The sequence below is a fragment of the Aulonocara stuartgranti genome (assembly GCF_965226115.1).
Source record: "Aulonocara stuartgranti genome assembly, chromosome: 22".
NCBI lineage: Eukaryota > Metazoa > Chordata > Actinopteri > Cichliformes > Cichlidae > Aulonocara > Aulonocara stuartgranti.
In genome coordinates this window covers 27,502,646-27,519,446 of record NC_138957.1, presented here as the reverse complement: position 1 = coordinate 27,519,446, position 16,801 = coordinate 27,502,646, and the positions used below count along the sequence as shown (strand labels likewise).

The 16,801-nt window shown below is 40.5% G+C and overlaps 2 protein-coding genes across 6 annotated transcripts in view; one reads left to right on the top strand and one right to left on the bottom strand.

The window, feature by feature from the left end:
- The window catches only part of kiaa0319l (KIAA0319-like), a 37,939-nt gene that overhangs the window by 7,715 nt on the left and 13,423 nt on the right, over positions 1–16,801 (bottom strand). For all 5 annotated transcript variants that reach the window (XM_082522318.1, XM_082522319.1, XM_082522320.1 and 2 more), the window contains 12 exons: positions 16,294–16,540; positions 9,283–9,372; positions 8,762–8,859; positions 8,541–8,628; positions 6,557–6,649; positions 6,342–6,474; positions 5,059–5,164; positions 4,817–4,939; positions 4,597–4,720; positions 2,381–2,513; positions 2,009–2,157; positions 114–265 (listed from right to left, as the gene is read on the bottom strand). In XM_082522318.1, the coding sequence (XP_082378444.1) occupies positions 114–265; positions 2,009–2,157; positions 2,381–2,513; positions 4,597–4,720; positions 4,817–4,939; positions 5,059–5,164; positions 6,342–6,474; positions 6,557–6,649; positions 8,541–8,628; positions 8,762–8,859; positions 9,283–9,372; positions 16,294–16,540 (1,536 nt within the window). The remainder of the gene's footprint in view (positions 1–113; positions 266–2,008; positions 2,158–2,380; positions 2,514–4,596; positions 4,721–4,816; positions 4,940–5,058; positions 5,165–6,341; positions 6,475–6,556; positions 6,650–8,540; positions 8,629–8,761; positions 8,860–9,282; positions 9,373–16,293; positions 16,541–16,801) is intronic.
- LOC309699338 (uncharacterized protein) lies at positions 11,327–15,636 on the top strand. The gene is made up of 4 exons (XM_082522325.1): positions 11,327–12,059; positions 12,182–13,201; positions 13,743–13,894; positions 14,028–15,636. The coding sequence occupies exons 3-4, from the start codon at positions 13,814–13,816 to the stop codon at positions 14,694–14,696; spliced, it is 750 nt and encodes a 249-aa protein (XP_082378451.1). The 5' UTR covers positions 11,327–12,059; positions 12,182–13,201; positions 13,743–13,813; the 3' UTR covers positions 14,697–15,636.

Below are 16,801 nucleotides of genomic sequence, written 5' to 3'. Positions count from 1 at the left end.
AAACAAAACAAAAAACAATACATTTTTATTTATTTATAAATCTCATGGTCCCTGCAATAAACTAAACCAGAACTAACATCAGTTAAAGGCCTGATTATAAAGGTCCGTCTCACCCCAGCAGCAGGACTGGTGTCTTCTCTGGTCCACAGGTAGCTGAGTCCACCTTTGTCATCAGTGGACTGAGATCCATCCAAAGTGGCGGTCCTGACAGGCAAAGAGATGGGTGGACTCGACACAACACGAGCTACTGGCGGTTGGTCCTTTTCTGGAGAAAAAACATTAAAATTTCATAAACTTCTTTACAATGTGTCTCTGTTAGAGCCCCCTGCTGGTCACTGGTACATGCGCTACAGTATTTTAGAGAGAATCCCACACTTTCAAAGACACAGGATACATCTTTTTTGTAACCCCTACAGTTTGTCTGAAAGCACCACACAAACAAAAACAGCATCTCAGTAACACAATCATGCTTTTTCTCATTCAAACTGAGGCACATTCAGATCACTCAGATCTACAGGAGACCTTATATCTTCTCCCTCTAAATACTCAGAGAATCAAAAGCTTATATGCAACTACACCACTTCACTGCACGTTTCCAGCCAGACCATTTTCACATGTTTATGATTGTTGTGCAGCTGTCACTCCCTCTGGACTGTTTCCCATTAATAGCACAGTCTTTTGTTTATACAATATAACAGGATGAGCTCACAGAGGGCTTGTTCTCATTGTTCTAGCGCATAGATCGGCACATTATTTGGTTTAAACTGCTGATGATTTGGTTTGATGTGGAATATTTCAGTTCTTCAGCTATAGGATTGGATTTTACTGCAACACATCCATGAGGTCAAACCTGCTTGTCTCAGGTCTGTTCATTGTAAACAAGATCAAGAATTACCAGAATTGTTTAACGGAAATCAGCCCAACCTTGGTTGTGCAAATATTGCACAACCAAGGTTGGAGGAAGGGTGGGGACCAGTTCCATTTTGTGCACAGGTGACAGGAAAAACTGCTGCATATTGTGAGTCATTATTAGAGTTAGCGCATAAGTCAAGAGGGAGTAACTGACAAAAGTAACTCATCATTTAGTTTCCTACTATTGTTCTCCAAGCAATGAATGAATGAGTGTGTCACATTTGTGCTGCTTTTAACCTTTCATCTGAATATACTCCCCCCTCTTTGTTGCTTCCTCCACTCATTACTCCACCCGATTATGGTTTCCAGTACTGATATTTATACTCTGGTCACCGATAATGGGAGTGCACAATAATCTCCAGCTTTCCTAATCAAATTCTCTTATGGGTTCAAAGATCTGAACAAAATCCAGATTACTGGGATTATTTTTAAAAAAATGTACAGAGAACAGGCCTCTGAATGGCACCTAAGGTAATAGTTGGACAACACTCCTACGTTTGAAGGACCAATAAGCATTCTAAGATAATGCTTATAAACAGATTGCTCCTAATTTTAGTAATATTGGACAATCATTCTTGTAATTCCATTTTAATCAGGCTGTTCTAAACAGAAAGCCTTCAGCAGATCCAAAAGGCTACACTGAGAGCTGGATAGGGACTAGAAAGAGAGAGATCATATTTATCCCATATTGGGTAACCGACTGGCCCTACAGAAGGTCTCTTCCTGTTAAAAGGGAGTTCTTCCTTTCTGCTGTTACCAAGTGCTTAAAATTTAAAATTCAATATAATGATAAAGCTAAGGCATTTGATGCAATAAGGCATGTATTAGCACAAATACTTTAAATACCGCACTAGAGTGAATTAGTTTATATTTATATCGATCTCTGTGTGTATGTGCATGCATTAAACCATACGTTTGTCTACATATCCGAGTGTGTTTATGTTATTCCAGATAATAACTGAGCTCTTGCTTCTGTAATTAACATGTAAATTTCAAAACATCCGTAATACTCAGCTGTCTGACTTTGACATAAAGCAGCTATTTTGCTTAAAGGGAAAGTCTTATTCCACACCCACACAAACACACAACTCCGTACCTTCCTTAACGATGACTGTGACAGTGTCGCTGCTCTCCAGCTTCCTCTCATCAGTTACTGTCAGGGTAAACTCATATGTGCCGACCTTGAGACCTGTCACCGTGGCAACGGCGCTGTCTGCATTTTCAATCTTCACACCATCGGGACCACTGGTAGAGGAACAGACGGACCAAAAAAAGATCGAAACATGAAGGGAGGGACAAGGGGAATTAAAGAGGATGTGGAAATGTTAGTGACAGCGACTGAAACCTGTGAATTCAAGTGTTTTATATTATAAACCTCTCAGTAACTATGATTGAGGTATCATGTAAACTATTATTCTAGACTTTAACAACAAAAAATACAAACTGCATTAATCCATATTCATCTGACCTGTTCTTTGTCCATTGATAGGTGGCTATCTTCTGGTCATCGTGGCTCTTATTGCCATACAGTGTGGTGTGATCCATGGGCAGCGTCAGCTCTTTCTCAGGTCCTGCATCTGCTACTGGTGGTTTATTATTTTCTGAATGAAATGTGAAAATGACACACACAACTCCATTATTTGGACCACACTAAATTACAGTATAGAAGGACAGATTCAATATTAGTGTTTGGATCAGCTTGACTGGGCAAGGCCTCAACGGGTCAAACCATTCTATTTAAATCTATGTTGTTCCACGTTTACAATGCATCTGTAGCAGTGCTTTGGTTATTTTGCAAATGTGTGAATTGTTTAGTTTGTTGACTTAACATTGGATCTGCTCTTGGTATCAGCAGATCCCCAAAGCGAATTTATTTAAACCAGTAGTGTTATATGAAAATTTTTAGTTTGTTTTGAATTTGAAAAGTAAGAGTTGGGGGAACATTTTGCAGCTCATTAGGTTAACTGGCAAAAAGGTACATCTACAAACTGTGAAACTTCAATAATCTTTCTCAACATAAATTTGCAAAGACTGCAAAATATCTAATGTATTACAAAATATGATCAAAAGTGTAGGCTCTATCTATATATCTATAATTCTGTGATCTTTGAGCCTTCAGTGCTGCATCAAAAACAGACATGATTATGTCATGAAATCACTGCATGGACTTAGGAAGACTTGGAGAAATCATCGTGTGCCAGGTCAAAGGTTGCAGATTAAAGGTCTGTAATGCCACGTGTGAGCATGAGCCAGAAATGCTGCTGTCATCTCTAGACCAAAGCTCATTTAAAATGGACTGAGGCAAAGTGGAAAACTATTCTGTGGTCAGATAAATCCAAATTTGAAATTCTTTTTGGGAAACACAAACACTGCATCCTCTGGACGAAAGAGGAAAATTATCAACCCTCTTTTCAAAAGTCTGGTGGTACGGAGGTGTATCGGTACCAATCGAATTGGTAGCTTGCACATCTGGGAAGGCACCATCAAGATATGCTGAAAGTCCCCAAATGTTCACCGACTCTTAATAGAAGAGAGACAATACATTTAAACAAAGACACAATTTCGTTTTTAGATGTTTTACCTAAATCAAATTTCATTTTCTCAGTTAAAACATTTTATGTGTTTTCTATGTTCTATTGTGACAACAGTCTGGTTTTATGAGATTTGCAAATGATTCAATTCTGTTTTTATTTACATTTTGCACAGACTTCCGACTCTTTCCGAATTGAGGTTGTAGAAGATGGAAATCCAAATCAGAAAACTGAAGGCATTACAAAGTGCTTTGTATCTGCAATCTCTCTAATGACCAGAAGAGTCCGGTTCCATTGGTTACAAAAAGAAGTCCAGTTGTATATAATGAGACTATGAGAAAACTACTAAAGCACAGAGCTACAATTACTGTCCGAAAAACCTGGATTGGGGAGCAGGCCTCCTCAAACTAGGAAGCTCTGGGCGTTCAGGGGGGTCAATATTAAAATATTCAGTGATTTGGAGAGACTGACCAGTATTTCAAGCCGAGCTAGCTTGAGACGAAAGAAAACCCAATATTTGTATAACACAGCTAATAACATCACTGTAATGAAAACCCTTCTATGATATAAAGGACCAGTGTCTTTCTGACAGTAACTAAAGCACAGCAGTTATGTTCTGAAGTACCTGGAATTAGATTCTGACTAATAACATCGTCATATCTTTCAGGTGCGATGACTCACAAGATAGCCTCGGTCTAAACCTAGCAGACCTTGACCTTGTTGTGTGTTCGCATTCGAGGTCCAACATAAAACAGTACATTTCCAGTCTACAAAGTGCTTATCACCTTGAGTGCACTCTGCTCCCTCATATGATTACCCGTCACTGTTTGCTAAACAGGAGCAGTTTAAGTGCCGACATTCTCCTCACACGTCATGAAAGGTCACAAATTAATGGCGACTTACACACTGGCTCAATTTGCTCTTTGATGTGTAAATTTGGAAGAGACAAGGGGCGAGCAAGAAGCCACACAGGGTACACTGTGTTCAGATACGGCATCTCTTAAATGTCAAGTTAAAGAGATTTATTCGCTCCATATGGTGAACAATAGCTCAGAGTTGAACAAACACTGAAAAATCCTGAGCTAATGTGTGACATCTGTGATGGCTGGGAAGTGATATCTGCTGAGGTGGCATGAACTCTCCAGCTGTTTACCTGGCTGCACGATGACGGTGACCTGAGAAGTGTCCTGCTGTCCAGCTGAGTCCGTCACAGTCAGCTGGAAGGTGTAGTCTCCCTCTTGCATTGCTGACAACTGTAGGATGGGAGTCCGTACACCCTGAAAAGCACAGTATACGCCACTGTTAGCTACGATGATCTTATCCACAGAAAAATAACCCAAAACACGTGAATTCAGCTGTGTGGAGTATTGTACCTGCATCTCCACCACTTTGTCTTTGCTCTCTGGGCTGAGGGACCACTCATAGGACAGAGAACCGTGGTCGTCGGTGCTTTGGTTGCCATACAGAGTGATGGAGTTGCGTGGTAACTGGATGACCTGGAAGAGGCAAGAGAAAAGTTATTAGGATTGCCGCAGTTTGGCGTAAATAACTTACTTTATTTTCATGTGATAGCAGCACCTGCAGGTTGGGGCATCATACAACAGAGAGGACAAACCTGGTTTGGGCCGGCGTTGGCCACAGGTCGATAGTCCTTGGCTTTGTTAACGGAGAGAGTGGCCTGTGTCGAGTTTGTAGCTCCGTCCGAGTCAGTTACTGTCAAACTGATACAAAAGGAAGATGGAGATGCATTTATGGGACAACCATAGACATGTGTGCTGCAGAAATTAAAATCTTTTTGCCAAAATTTCATAGAAGATGCTTAGTTTTGCATTTCTTTTCTGATTCATCTCGACTTTTCTGCCAGGAAAACATTATTTACCATAAATAAATAACAACGTTGTTTGAAGACTTTCAGCCCTTATTCAAGCCTTATTTGAAATAGCACAAATATAAACCTACAAATTTATGATGTCAACCCAGATAAGCCAAGCAGTGAAATGATGGACGTTAACTCAGAACCAGCGCATCACTATTTTGGGGTTGTTGTTTTTTTTGTTTTAGCTTTTAGGTCAATTACACAACAAGTATTTAGTATTTATTCTTTGCTTTTTGAACTATATTTTAAAAAAATATCACAATTTGTAATATGCTACTCAAATATAAACCCAAATAAATAGCAATTTAACAAAACTGATCTCTGAGGTTATACTTACTGGTCGCATCACATTTAACCTTCCCACTGTATAAATTTAGAAGACACAGAGGTTTCTAGCGGACTTCCATAACTTAAAAGCTGTGCTCCGGGTCTATATTTCTTAATGTGTTTTAAAGAAAGCTCACTGTTATTATTTGCTGCTGCCAGCATATCAAAAGAAGAACACTTTGTCAAGTAAATCATAAATCTCTCTCTGAAAATGATCCAGATGGAGGCACTTCAAAAATACGAGTAGGTCATGAAGACACGCACTTGCCCACATAATGAGGCCATATTAGAGAAACTAAAATGCACTTGTTAAGCTGAGTACCAAAGAATCAATCAGATATTTTCAAAAGGGACTGCTTTTTCTGTTATTTATTTAACAAGGAGAGAATTTTCTTTTTCTTTTTTATGTCCATGCTAAATAAAAGAACATCACAAAAAGGATTTCCTTTAGTTGCCCAGTGTATTTAGAGATGTGCTACAGTATCCAAATGTTTTCACATCAAACTACGGATTTTCCTGTTCACTTACACGGGTTGTGCATAATTACTTCCTCCAGCTTCCCAACACCTCTGTAACATCTGTAAAGTCAGTTTTACTCAGCTGCATTTGTCTGCAGGCCAACACTTCAACAAAACAGGTGTGCGTTTTCAGACTTCACAACTAATCTCATTGAGATAAGTGTGATTTCTGTTTACCTAAATGTGTAGTTCCCAGGCACAAGGCTGGTGAGGGTGAGTACAGGGGTGTCAGCAGAGACCTTCTCCTCCCTCAGAGGACCTTTGACCTCTTCCCAGTGCCACGCCACCACCTTGTCATCATCAGTGCTCTCTGTAAAGGGAAGACAAGGATTTGGTTTTCCTTTCTTTAACTGGTGCTAAATGACTGTGTGTGTACCATGTGGGAGACTCACGGCTGCCGTCTATCACCGTAGAGCTGGTTGGCAAGGAGATCTCCTGGAACTTTGGGGAAACTACGGCAACAGGAGGCTTGTTTACCCGTGGCTCTGTCAGGTGGAAAATAAGGAATTAACTCGCTTACTGAGCTGCACATTAAGCATTAGTGACTGAGGCAGTAAGAACAGGTTAGAGGACACCCTGGCAAATACAGAAATACAACCATGTGTGGGAGAAAAGCCGGGCTGTCTTCCAGCAATAAGGGTTTTTTTCCTTATAAGTGGTTAATGAGTGCTTTTTAGCGGGCAATTGTATTAATTCAAGGGGGGGGGGGACCAGTACATTCAAAACACTGCAGAAGATTAACCACCTTACATGACTGCTTAGCTTCATTAGATGCAACATGCAGATCATTACAACTGCAAATCTTTATAAGAGAAACAAACACAATGAAGATTTATGGATATGAATTAAAATAAACTAAACAGGTTACATTAAAATAGTCCTGGCATAATTCAAAAGCACATGTAATTTGCAAATCAAATATGGCTATGTAAAGCAGCATCAACATTATAATCTTACTACACACACGAACAGTCATTTACATCTCTCACGCCAGTGTTTTTCCACCAAGTCCTGATGTCCACTTTTGCAAAATTAAGCGAATGCAGATGTGCAAAAGCTCCATTGGACCCACTAGACCCAAACATGTGCTGTGGCACAAGTAATCAGTGCACACACCCTGGCCATCCACATCAAGACATGGTCCATCAGACTAAACCACCTCCTTCCATTGTTTAAAGTCCAGTTCTAATGCTCAAATGTCTCATATTTTTTGGGCTTTCTGCGATTGACAGGGGTCTGCATAGGAACCCTGACTGGTCTGAAGCTATGCAGGCCCATAAATCTGCTTTGCACAGGTTTTTCTGACACCTTTCTATCAGAACCATATAGATATTGACCACTGCAGACCGGGAAGACCCAGGAAGTGCTGCCATTTTGGAGATGCTCTGATCCTTGTCAAACTCTCTCAAATTATTACGCTTTCCATTTTTTCCTGCTTCTAACTGCTCAACTTTGTATACGGTCTATGGGTTTCACACCACGAACTTTCTACACGTCACCACATGGAGGTGCCCGTGAGCATGCGTCTGACACATTAAACAATTACATTAACAGTAACATTAACCTGCTGATGATGTGTGGGGGTAGCACAGGTAAAAGTGAATTGTCCTGATTGGTGTAGTCACACTCGCCCACCCAAACCCCACACTGACTGCTCTGCAGCTACGCAGCACCACACACAAAGGATTAATTTACAGGAGTGAGAACGCGCCTGCTGTGAATTATCACTTGCTTAGAGCTGTTTTGAGATGTTTTGGTGCTACAGAAGAGAGTTAATTTTCCACACCCTTTAACAGTACTACATAATTTTGCAACTAATATATAAAAGCTTCAGCATTAAAACATCGCTCTCCTGTGTAGCTTTATTTGACACCGTTTCTCATTTGTGATTTACAGCAGCTGCACAGTGATGAGCCGGCGTGGCGGTGCCACGTTCTTCCAGTGTCTGCGACATGCTCGTTAGCTTAACTGGTAAATCTGACCTGCCCGTGGGTGTGAACACTACATTCACCCTGCCTTTTACTCTGTGACAGTTGGCTACAGTCCTCACGTGACCTTGATTTTATAAGGTGGTTTCAAAAGTAGAATAAACAGTCACTTCGTAGTCAAAGGAGCTTGCAAAGAAAAGCGTCTGGACTTCTTTTTAAAGAAGTCCAGACGCTTTTCTTTGCAAGCTCCTTTGACTACGATGACCTGGATGACTGAGAACCTTCACAGACAAACAGTCACTTCATAAACTGGAGGAAGAGACCCCAAAAGTCTTACAAAATCATATTATTGAGGGAAAAAAAATGTAAATCATAAATATTCCACTGAGAACAAGTGTAAAAAGAAGCTAAATCAGGAGCCATGACAGGAACTAAAGAGTTTTCACACCTGGTTTGACTGTAACATTAACGTAACCTTCTCCGTGGGCGCCCTCCCCGTCCACTGTCACCTCAAACTCGTACAGGCCCACGGTCAGCTGAGGAGACCCAAAGAGAAGGAATCGAGTCAACCAGAAAGAAGAAGTGATCCTTTTTGGTTACATGGTCAACAGAGTGCCACCTGCATGATTTTATTTATAGCAAACATGAATATGAAACTGTGATCTGCACCTTGCTGAGTTTCAGAGTCTTGCTGTGCTTCCCCTCCATCTCCCCGCTGTAATCTTTGGGATGAGTTTTTAGACGCCAGTCAAATGCATAGTTTGTCCCTGTAGAGAAAAATACATAAAAATAAATACCCAAGTGTAATAAAAATGTACGCATTCAAATAAAATCTACTAGATACAATGTTTTTACACTGCAGCATGTTAAGGAGGGCTCAAGGGATTAACAGACTCATGATGTGTGTTACTCTTCTGAACTCTATAATCTTTTTCAGCATAGATTTGAAATTCTCTGACAAGCGTTCAGCATGACGTACAAAATGATTAAGACTCATGTCAAGCGCAGTTTAGTCCATGCATTACTGAACAGCACAAATAACGCACAGTTTAATAATAATTAGTAACTGGTACACATAGAAAAATCCACTCCATGCATAATTAGCTCCTCCTACACACTCATTTTTCCTCAGGTGTCAGGAAACTGATGAAAAGACTGCATTATTTCATACAGCGTTCCATTGGTCTCACCATTTGGGACCACATAGGCGTAAAGTTTGACCTCGTTGAGGGGCAGCGTTACCTCCACACTCTTTCCTGCTGATACCACCAGCTCCCTCACTGTGATAAAAAACAGAACATTTAACATTAAAAAAACCCCCCCAAAAAACAGTCACTTAATCGAAAACCTTATATTTAATTAGAAAATGAATACTGAAATGGATAGAATTAACCCTCAAGCAACCAACCAGTACTGGTGACAGAAATGCCCAAGTAGGGTCAGTTTTATCTTACACAGGAACGTTTTTTTCCATTGGCTCTTTCTGTGTTGTAACAAATATTCTAATAATGTTATAACGTCATTAATTATGGTTTCCAAACATTTTTTCATGCAAAAAGGAGTTAAAAAAATAAATTGTGTAAACAACACTGCCTTTGTTTACACAATCCTTATCTGTTCTTTCTTGCAAAACAAACTTTGTGTATGTGTTGGTTTGTTTCTTTGACTGTGAACCCCTCTAACCAGTGGTTAAGCAACCTGAACTGGCACTCGGGCACACCGTAGAACCCTGGAGGTTCTTATATGTAACAGATATTATGACATGATGTGCCTGTAACACTTGATAAAAAGGACAGGATCATTTTTATTTCCCGACAACAGAATCATATTTATATTCACAAAATCCACACAAAAAACTGCCAAATGACAAGTTTTCATCACATTGCCTAGAAACCACCTGGCAATGGGGTAAAATTACCTTCTTTTTTTTTTTCTTTTCTTTTCTTTTTTTTTAAATAATACATTTTTACATTAACCCCCCCTAAAAAAACAAATACATTAAAATATTCTCAATGTGATTAACTAAATAAATTTGCTAACAGCTCAAACAGGGCACAGAGTACTGTAATGTGGCCATATATTAGACATTTTAACACCAAAATATAGATCAAATATAGATGAACTTCCCTCCTTTGTTCCTTTCTGAGTGATTTGGACAGCACTCAGTCACTTCAAGGAAGAGATGAATATATATGAGTTTACACATGTACCATAGACGACATAAATGAGTGTTATCTACTGTTTGCAATGGTTAAAACTGCTATTATCAGTAATCAGATATCTACAATGAAGGCAATAAACAGATGTGACAGGCACAACTCACAGCGATACACAGACTGCGCAGCTTCTGACAGCTTTATTAATCATTTCAGTGTCTTTGTCTTCATTTCGATTTGCTCTTAATGCTGACAGCAGTAACTGCTGCAGAAGCAGCAGGCAGAGACAAAAACTGTGTACACAAACTGTACACAAAACACCAAGTGCACAAAGATTAACGAGCCGATTAACTCGCTGCTGAACAGACTGGAGCATTTAGCAGTTTAAGATACAAAGATTTCCCCGAGAGCAGATGGAGACCACATAAAGAACTAAAAGGAGGGTGAATATTGGAGTTAAGCATGACAAATAGAAACATTAGATTCAAAATCAGTTGTAATATTTGAACTTAATGTGCATGTCGGCAACTGTTTGCCATTTTAACTCAACAACTGTCAGTTTGTTACATCTGTTGACTCTAAAGACTAAAAACTGACTCTGAAACTTTCTTTCCCAAAGAAAATTAATTATTGTATGCTGCATTTAGTCTGATACAGTGGCATAAAACAGTGGTTAGTTTTAAGGCACAAATGAATGAACATCTATTGACCCTGAGTCACACACATCTGTGTGAAGACCCATTAGGTTTTAGGCCTGCAATTTTTGTGAACTGTGGACAGATTTTGTGAACTGTGGAAGATGCATCACCATTCCACAAGCTCATCGATCCTTTAACCAGATGAGCTAAAAGCTTTTAATCTAACGAGTAAAGGAAAAAAGGTCCAACTTTGTGAAATGCTGACAGTTCCTGCACACCCTGAGGATGACTCATTTCAATGAAATCAAGCCTGTAGTTTGTTCCTGTCGTAGTGATGTACGTAAAAATGGGTGATTTTGGTTTTCTGATAGAAGATGTTCAAATATATTGCTCCTGGACTCTTTTTTTAGAGTTCTGTTCTTGCAAATTTGCCCTTTTTCCCCCAAAAAAACCTGCTTACAGTTTTTCTCAAATGTTAAAACACAAAAGCCAATCCTGTAACCCAAATGACCAGTAGTCTAAACACATTTACTAAATGTAGCCACCATATACCAGTACCATAAACACATGTCACATGAAGACACAATTCACAAAACACAACCCTCTGTACTCATAAATCTAAACACATTTTTCCTTGCTAAAACACATGTTGCAAAACAACTCTGATCATATTCTCAAATGAAAGCCCATGTGATGCAAAATGCTTGCCACAGTCACCAATCTTTGAACACAGGGAACACACCTGGCGTCAGTCACTACACACAAAATTGAAGACACCTGTTGCTAATGATGTGACCCCACCTATAAAAGCATAGTTTGGTGAAGATGCCAAACAATCACAATGGATGAAGGCATTCGAGCGTGCGGAAGGAGAAGAGCTGCAGGCCAAAGAGGAAGAGGGGTTGAGATCAGAGGAGGAAGAGGTGAAGGCCTAAGAAGAAGAGGAGTTCGGAGTAGAGGAGGAAGAGAAGGAGGCCAACAAGAGAGAGGAGAAGGTCCAGGTGGGAGAAGAAGACAACCTCGCACCATCATAACAGATGATATGCGAGCAACAGTAATTGATCATGTCATTGTCCATGGCATGACAATGGCTGAAGCGGGACGAAGAGTACATCCAAACCTGAGTAGGTTCACCGTGGCCACCATTATCAAGGCATTTAGACAACACAACAGGTATAGTACGCTATTGCTTTCTTTGTCACACTACAGTTTTACAGGCCTGTGAAAGTGGTCTGTTACTTTACATGTAGTTTTACATATAAATCAGTCAATTGACAACACGTTTCTTTCTTTAGAGCTGAAAGAATGCCACATAGAGGTGGGAGGGTTGCCATATTCACAGCGGCACAAGAAATCCTCATTGCGGATATGGTCCGTGAGAACAACTGCATTAGACTCCGAGAGATCAGAGACAAAGTCATTGCAGATAGGGCTGGGCCATATTATACCGTTCATGGTAATACCGGTATAATGTTAGGCAACGATAGGAAAATGAAATATCGCGATAGAATATGAGTAAAACGCGCATGCGCAGTGCCTTTGTTTTCATACGCACATGGCCGATTGTTGAGTGAAACAGATGAACCAGAATTGGTTTGTAAAAATGGTGCAACTTCCGTGATGTGGAACTGGTTTGGTGTTTGTCCGTCAGATACACAACAAAGCACATTTTTTTGCAGAACATGCAAGCGGCCGTTCTAAGATGCTCTTAAATCTGGGAGTAATCTGGGTCCTAAACTCCGTATGCTTCAGGTCAAACAACACTGCAGCATCACTTAGAGTTAAAAACTGTCTAAATTCTTTCATCTTTAATAAAACGATCAGCATTGCTGCTTTACCAGGTGTAACTATAAAGTTTAACTTCCAGGCATCCATGAAAACAAAATGTATTACATTTAACGGAGTTAGAAGTTAGCAGGAAGCTAGCGGAAGTTAGCTCGCTAGTTTCGCTAGTTACCTAAGCATGATATTGCATGTTCTGACTGAGAGATTTCTGAAAAAATTCAAACGTACAGCTCTGCTATCACTTCCAACATAAATGAAGACAGGAAACTAAACAGCAGTGACGTTTGTAGGGTTACTGAAGTTTGGCTAGCTGGTATATAATGATGTGCTACGTGATCGCTAGCGACACAGCTATGTTAGCATAACATAAACAGTGAAGCTGGAGGACGAACACTAACACTTTTCCACTTATAAAAGTTAACGTGAAGGTTCTTCATGGTTAGAGACAAATGCAATCGCATGGCAGGATGCTGTAAACGGACCAAACTTCAGTCAGGAGAACAACTGAGATAATCCATCCACAATACGAGGTTAGTCATTAATATACTGCAACAACATGGGAATAGAGCAGCTACCAGAGAATTCAACATTAATGAATCAATGGTAAAGAAGTGGAGGAAGCAAGAAGAATGAGTTTAATAAAGTTTGATTTATCTGACTGCTTTGTTTCGCTTAATGTGCCTTATAATCCCGTGCACCTTATGGTCCGAAAAATGCGTACTGCACACTGCAGTTTAATGTTGCAAAGCACCTCTTTTTAACTTCAGTGGATATTATACATGGTTATGCTCAGGATATGTCAGCCCATATCTACTGGAAATGCCTTTTGGTTAAACTTTCAGCAAGGAATTTGCATTTGCACTGTTACATTTTTATAAAGCTTTAATGTACATAAAAACCAGCTTCTTGTTTAAGTGAAAATAAATGGAAGGTTGTCTTTTTGCGCTAGTAATGTTGTGGAGTTGTATTTTGTCTCACATCAATTATATCGTCGGTTATATCGTTATCGCAAATTTTCAAATATATATCGTGATAAATATTTTTGGCCATATCGCCCTGCTCTAATTGCAGATAATGTAAACTTTGAGAACATTGATGCTGTCAGCGTGTCCACAATAGACCGAGTTCTCCGGCGCCAACAGATGAGGATGAAACAGGTCTACAGGGTTCCCTTTGAGCGCAACTCTGCGCGACACATAGAACAACGTTACGAGTATGTGCAAGTACGTATACATCCATGTCCACAGTACAGTTAGTGGACATACTGTGTTGCTTAGTGGCCTACATTACTTCTGGACAATACTGTGCTACCTGATTGACCGTTCTGAACACCTGTACGCTTTTCCATGTTCACAGAGGATAATGCAGTTGGACGCGATGGCCAGACCCCATGAGTACCTCTTCCTGGATGAGGCTGGCTTCAACCTCCAGAAACGAAGGCGAAGAGGCCGTAACATCATTGGCCAAAGAGCCATCACTGAGGTTCCTGGCCAACGGGGGGGTAATATTACTCTTTGTGCAGCTATGGGTACGGAGGGGCTTGTCCACCGGCATGCTGTCCTTGGGTCTTACAACACCCAACGTCTCCTCACCTTCCTAGAGGAGCTAAAAGACATCCTCCTGGACCGTCAACAACACCATCCTAGGCTAGCACATCACATGTATGTGATCATTTGGGACAACGTCCGCTTCCACAAAACACACCAAATCAGAGAGTGGTTCACCACCAACAGTGACCACTTTTTAAACGTCTGTCTGCCACCCTACTCCCCTTTCCTGAACCCTATAGAGGAGTTCTTCTCATCATGGAGATGGAAGGTGTATGACAGACAGCCATACACAAGAGAGAACCTCGTACGGGCAATGGAGCTGGCCTGTGCTGACATCCCAGTGGAGGCCTTCCAGGGATGGATTCGCCATTCCAGGGCGTTTTTCCCGCGGTGCCTAGCAAGGGACAATATAGCCTGTGATGTGGATGAGGTGATGTGGCCCAATGCAGCTCGGCGACATGATGCCGCACAGTGACTGTGTGTAATACTGTAAAAAGACCGTGTAGACAATAAAAAAGACTTCACACCCTGATCATGTTTCCGAGAGTACTGTTGTGTGCGATAGATTCTGTTTTTGCATTGAGTTGTGTTACAGTAGTGTACGTACATGCAGGATGTTTTTATAGATTTATAGTCTTCATGTGAAACTCACAAATCTAAATGCCTAATCCTCTGCAGGGTTCTATGACGATCTGTTACTGTACAGTTTATAAAAATATGCATTGGCAGTTATGAACCAAAGAACCTTCTCACAAATTGAGCATTGTGTTTTCAATTGTTTTGCTGTAGTGTGTAATGCTGTGTATAGTGTTTACAGTTTTGACAGCTTCGAGCTGCTCTCTTGGTGTGGGAGTTTGAGTTTTGCAGTGGGAAGGTGTGGTTGTGTTTATGTAGCTTTAGAGAAGGGTGTTGTGTTTGGACATTGGGGGACCTGGTGGTAACGTTTGTGACATGTGTTTTAGCATTTGAGAAAAACTGTAATTTCTTTGTGGCACACTCACTATATGGATACACAACATTTGCACAGAGAATCTTTTCTGAAGAATCAGGGTCAATTTTGAGTAAATGAATTAGTCATATTTTTTATGCCCTATTTAAAATACAAGGAAATAAGACACCAGGAGAAACCCTAATTAATGATCAGCAGTGAAATGTTTCCTTGTTATGCCCGCGGGGCACACAAAAATTTACCAAAAGCTGCCATTTGCCCCCAGGCCAAGCATTACGAACCCTAGTGCTAGATGTTCCCTGCCTGGTAAACACCTCTGCCCTTCAATCCACCGGCCCAGTTTACACAACAGGCTTTGTATTTAAAACACTATTTTTTTAAAACTCTGGTGGCATCATCAAGATGATTTCTTCAGATGTTTTAAAGCTCCTCCAGGGAAACTGGAGAGTTTATAATATCAATTTTCAAAAATGTTTTGCTAGTTTTCTCCAGGAATAATACACTGACTGTGTAAAAGTGTAACTACTATGAATTTCAAATAAACTGACTGTGGCTATAAAACCACAAGCCGCATTTAAAGTGTAGCAATTCTATTGTTAAAGTCAAAAGGCTTTTTCAGTGTGGACATGCAGAGATTGGTTTGTTGCTCTTTTTCCAGTTTCTCTACAGAGACGGTTCTGTAAGTGAGGACAGACTGATCATACAAGTTAGTCCTGTCTGTAGAAGCCCAGCCACTTTCTCTCAAAACACATTCCTCCAGCTTACTCTCATTCAGCTACACACCCACAGAGCACACTGATTTCATCTGGGAAAAATAACATGTGAGCAGTCTACCATAAAATGTGTGGGCAAAGTAAACAGTTGCATTCTGTTAAACTATTTCAAACGGGACGGTGAAGCGTCTTCTGTACATTATGAGTATGTGAGCCTGAAATATACAAGCTGAAAGCTTAAACCAAATTTAGAAGAGGAATTTTCGTCTGACTTCACACCAGTTCAGTACTGTTACATTATTAATTAATTCATAGTTAATACATGAAGACATATTACTGAACAAGCCAAAAATAGGCGATGGCTGTCAGGGGACGTGACACCCACTGCTACCCACAGATTCCTCACTTACCGGCCTGTGTCGGGGTTGTGTTGATGGTCGAAGAAGCTGCTGTGGGCGTGCTGACATCGCTGTCATTGGAAGACGACGCAGCAGCATCAAGGGCGACGTTGATCGTTGAGTTCTGCGGCGATGGAGCAGGAGGCGTGCCTGAACTCCCATTCGTTATTTGGCTTATGTTCTTTTGGGAGAGTTGGATGAGAGCGATGGTGCTGGGTGCTGCTGATGTTGGCTGAGCTGCCTCTGTGTTGGAGCTTCCCTGTAGGCAGAAAGTAAAAACCTCAGGCTATAAAGTCAGAAATCAGAGCAGATCTGTGTCTGGAATTGGGGAGATTTGAGGAATCACATCAGAAATGTATGGGTTCATATCTGCAGATATGTATGTATCATTCAAATTAACCAATAAGTGTGACTGCAGGGAAGAGGGTAGAAATGTGACAAGTCAAAAAGAGTAGGAGGAATGGCCTGCTTTATAAAACTGAGAGTGCATTAGCTAGTAATTTTAATGGAGGAAAAAAAA

What these genes read in the sequence shown, in the direction of transcription:
- LOC309699338 (XM_082522325.1), top strand. Translation starts at nt 13,814, where the DNA reads ATGAGGATGAAACAGGTCTACAGGGTTCCCTTTGAGCGCAACTCTGCG. An exon ending in AACGTTACGAGTATGTGCAA is followed by an intron (nt 13,895 to 14,027) that starts GTACGTATACAT and finishes CCATGTTCACAG; the next exon opens with AGGATAATGCAGTTGGACGC.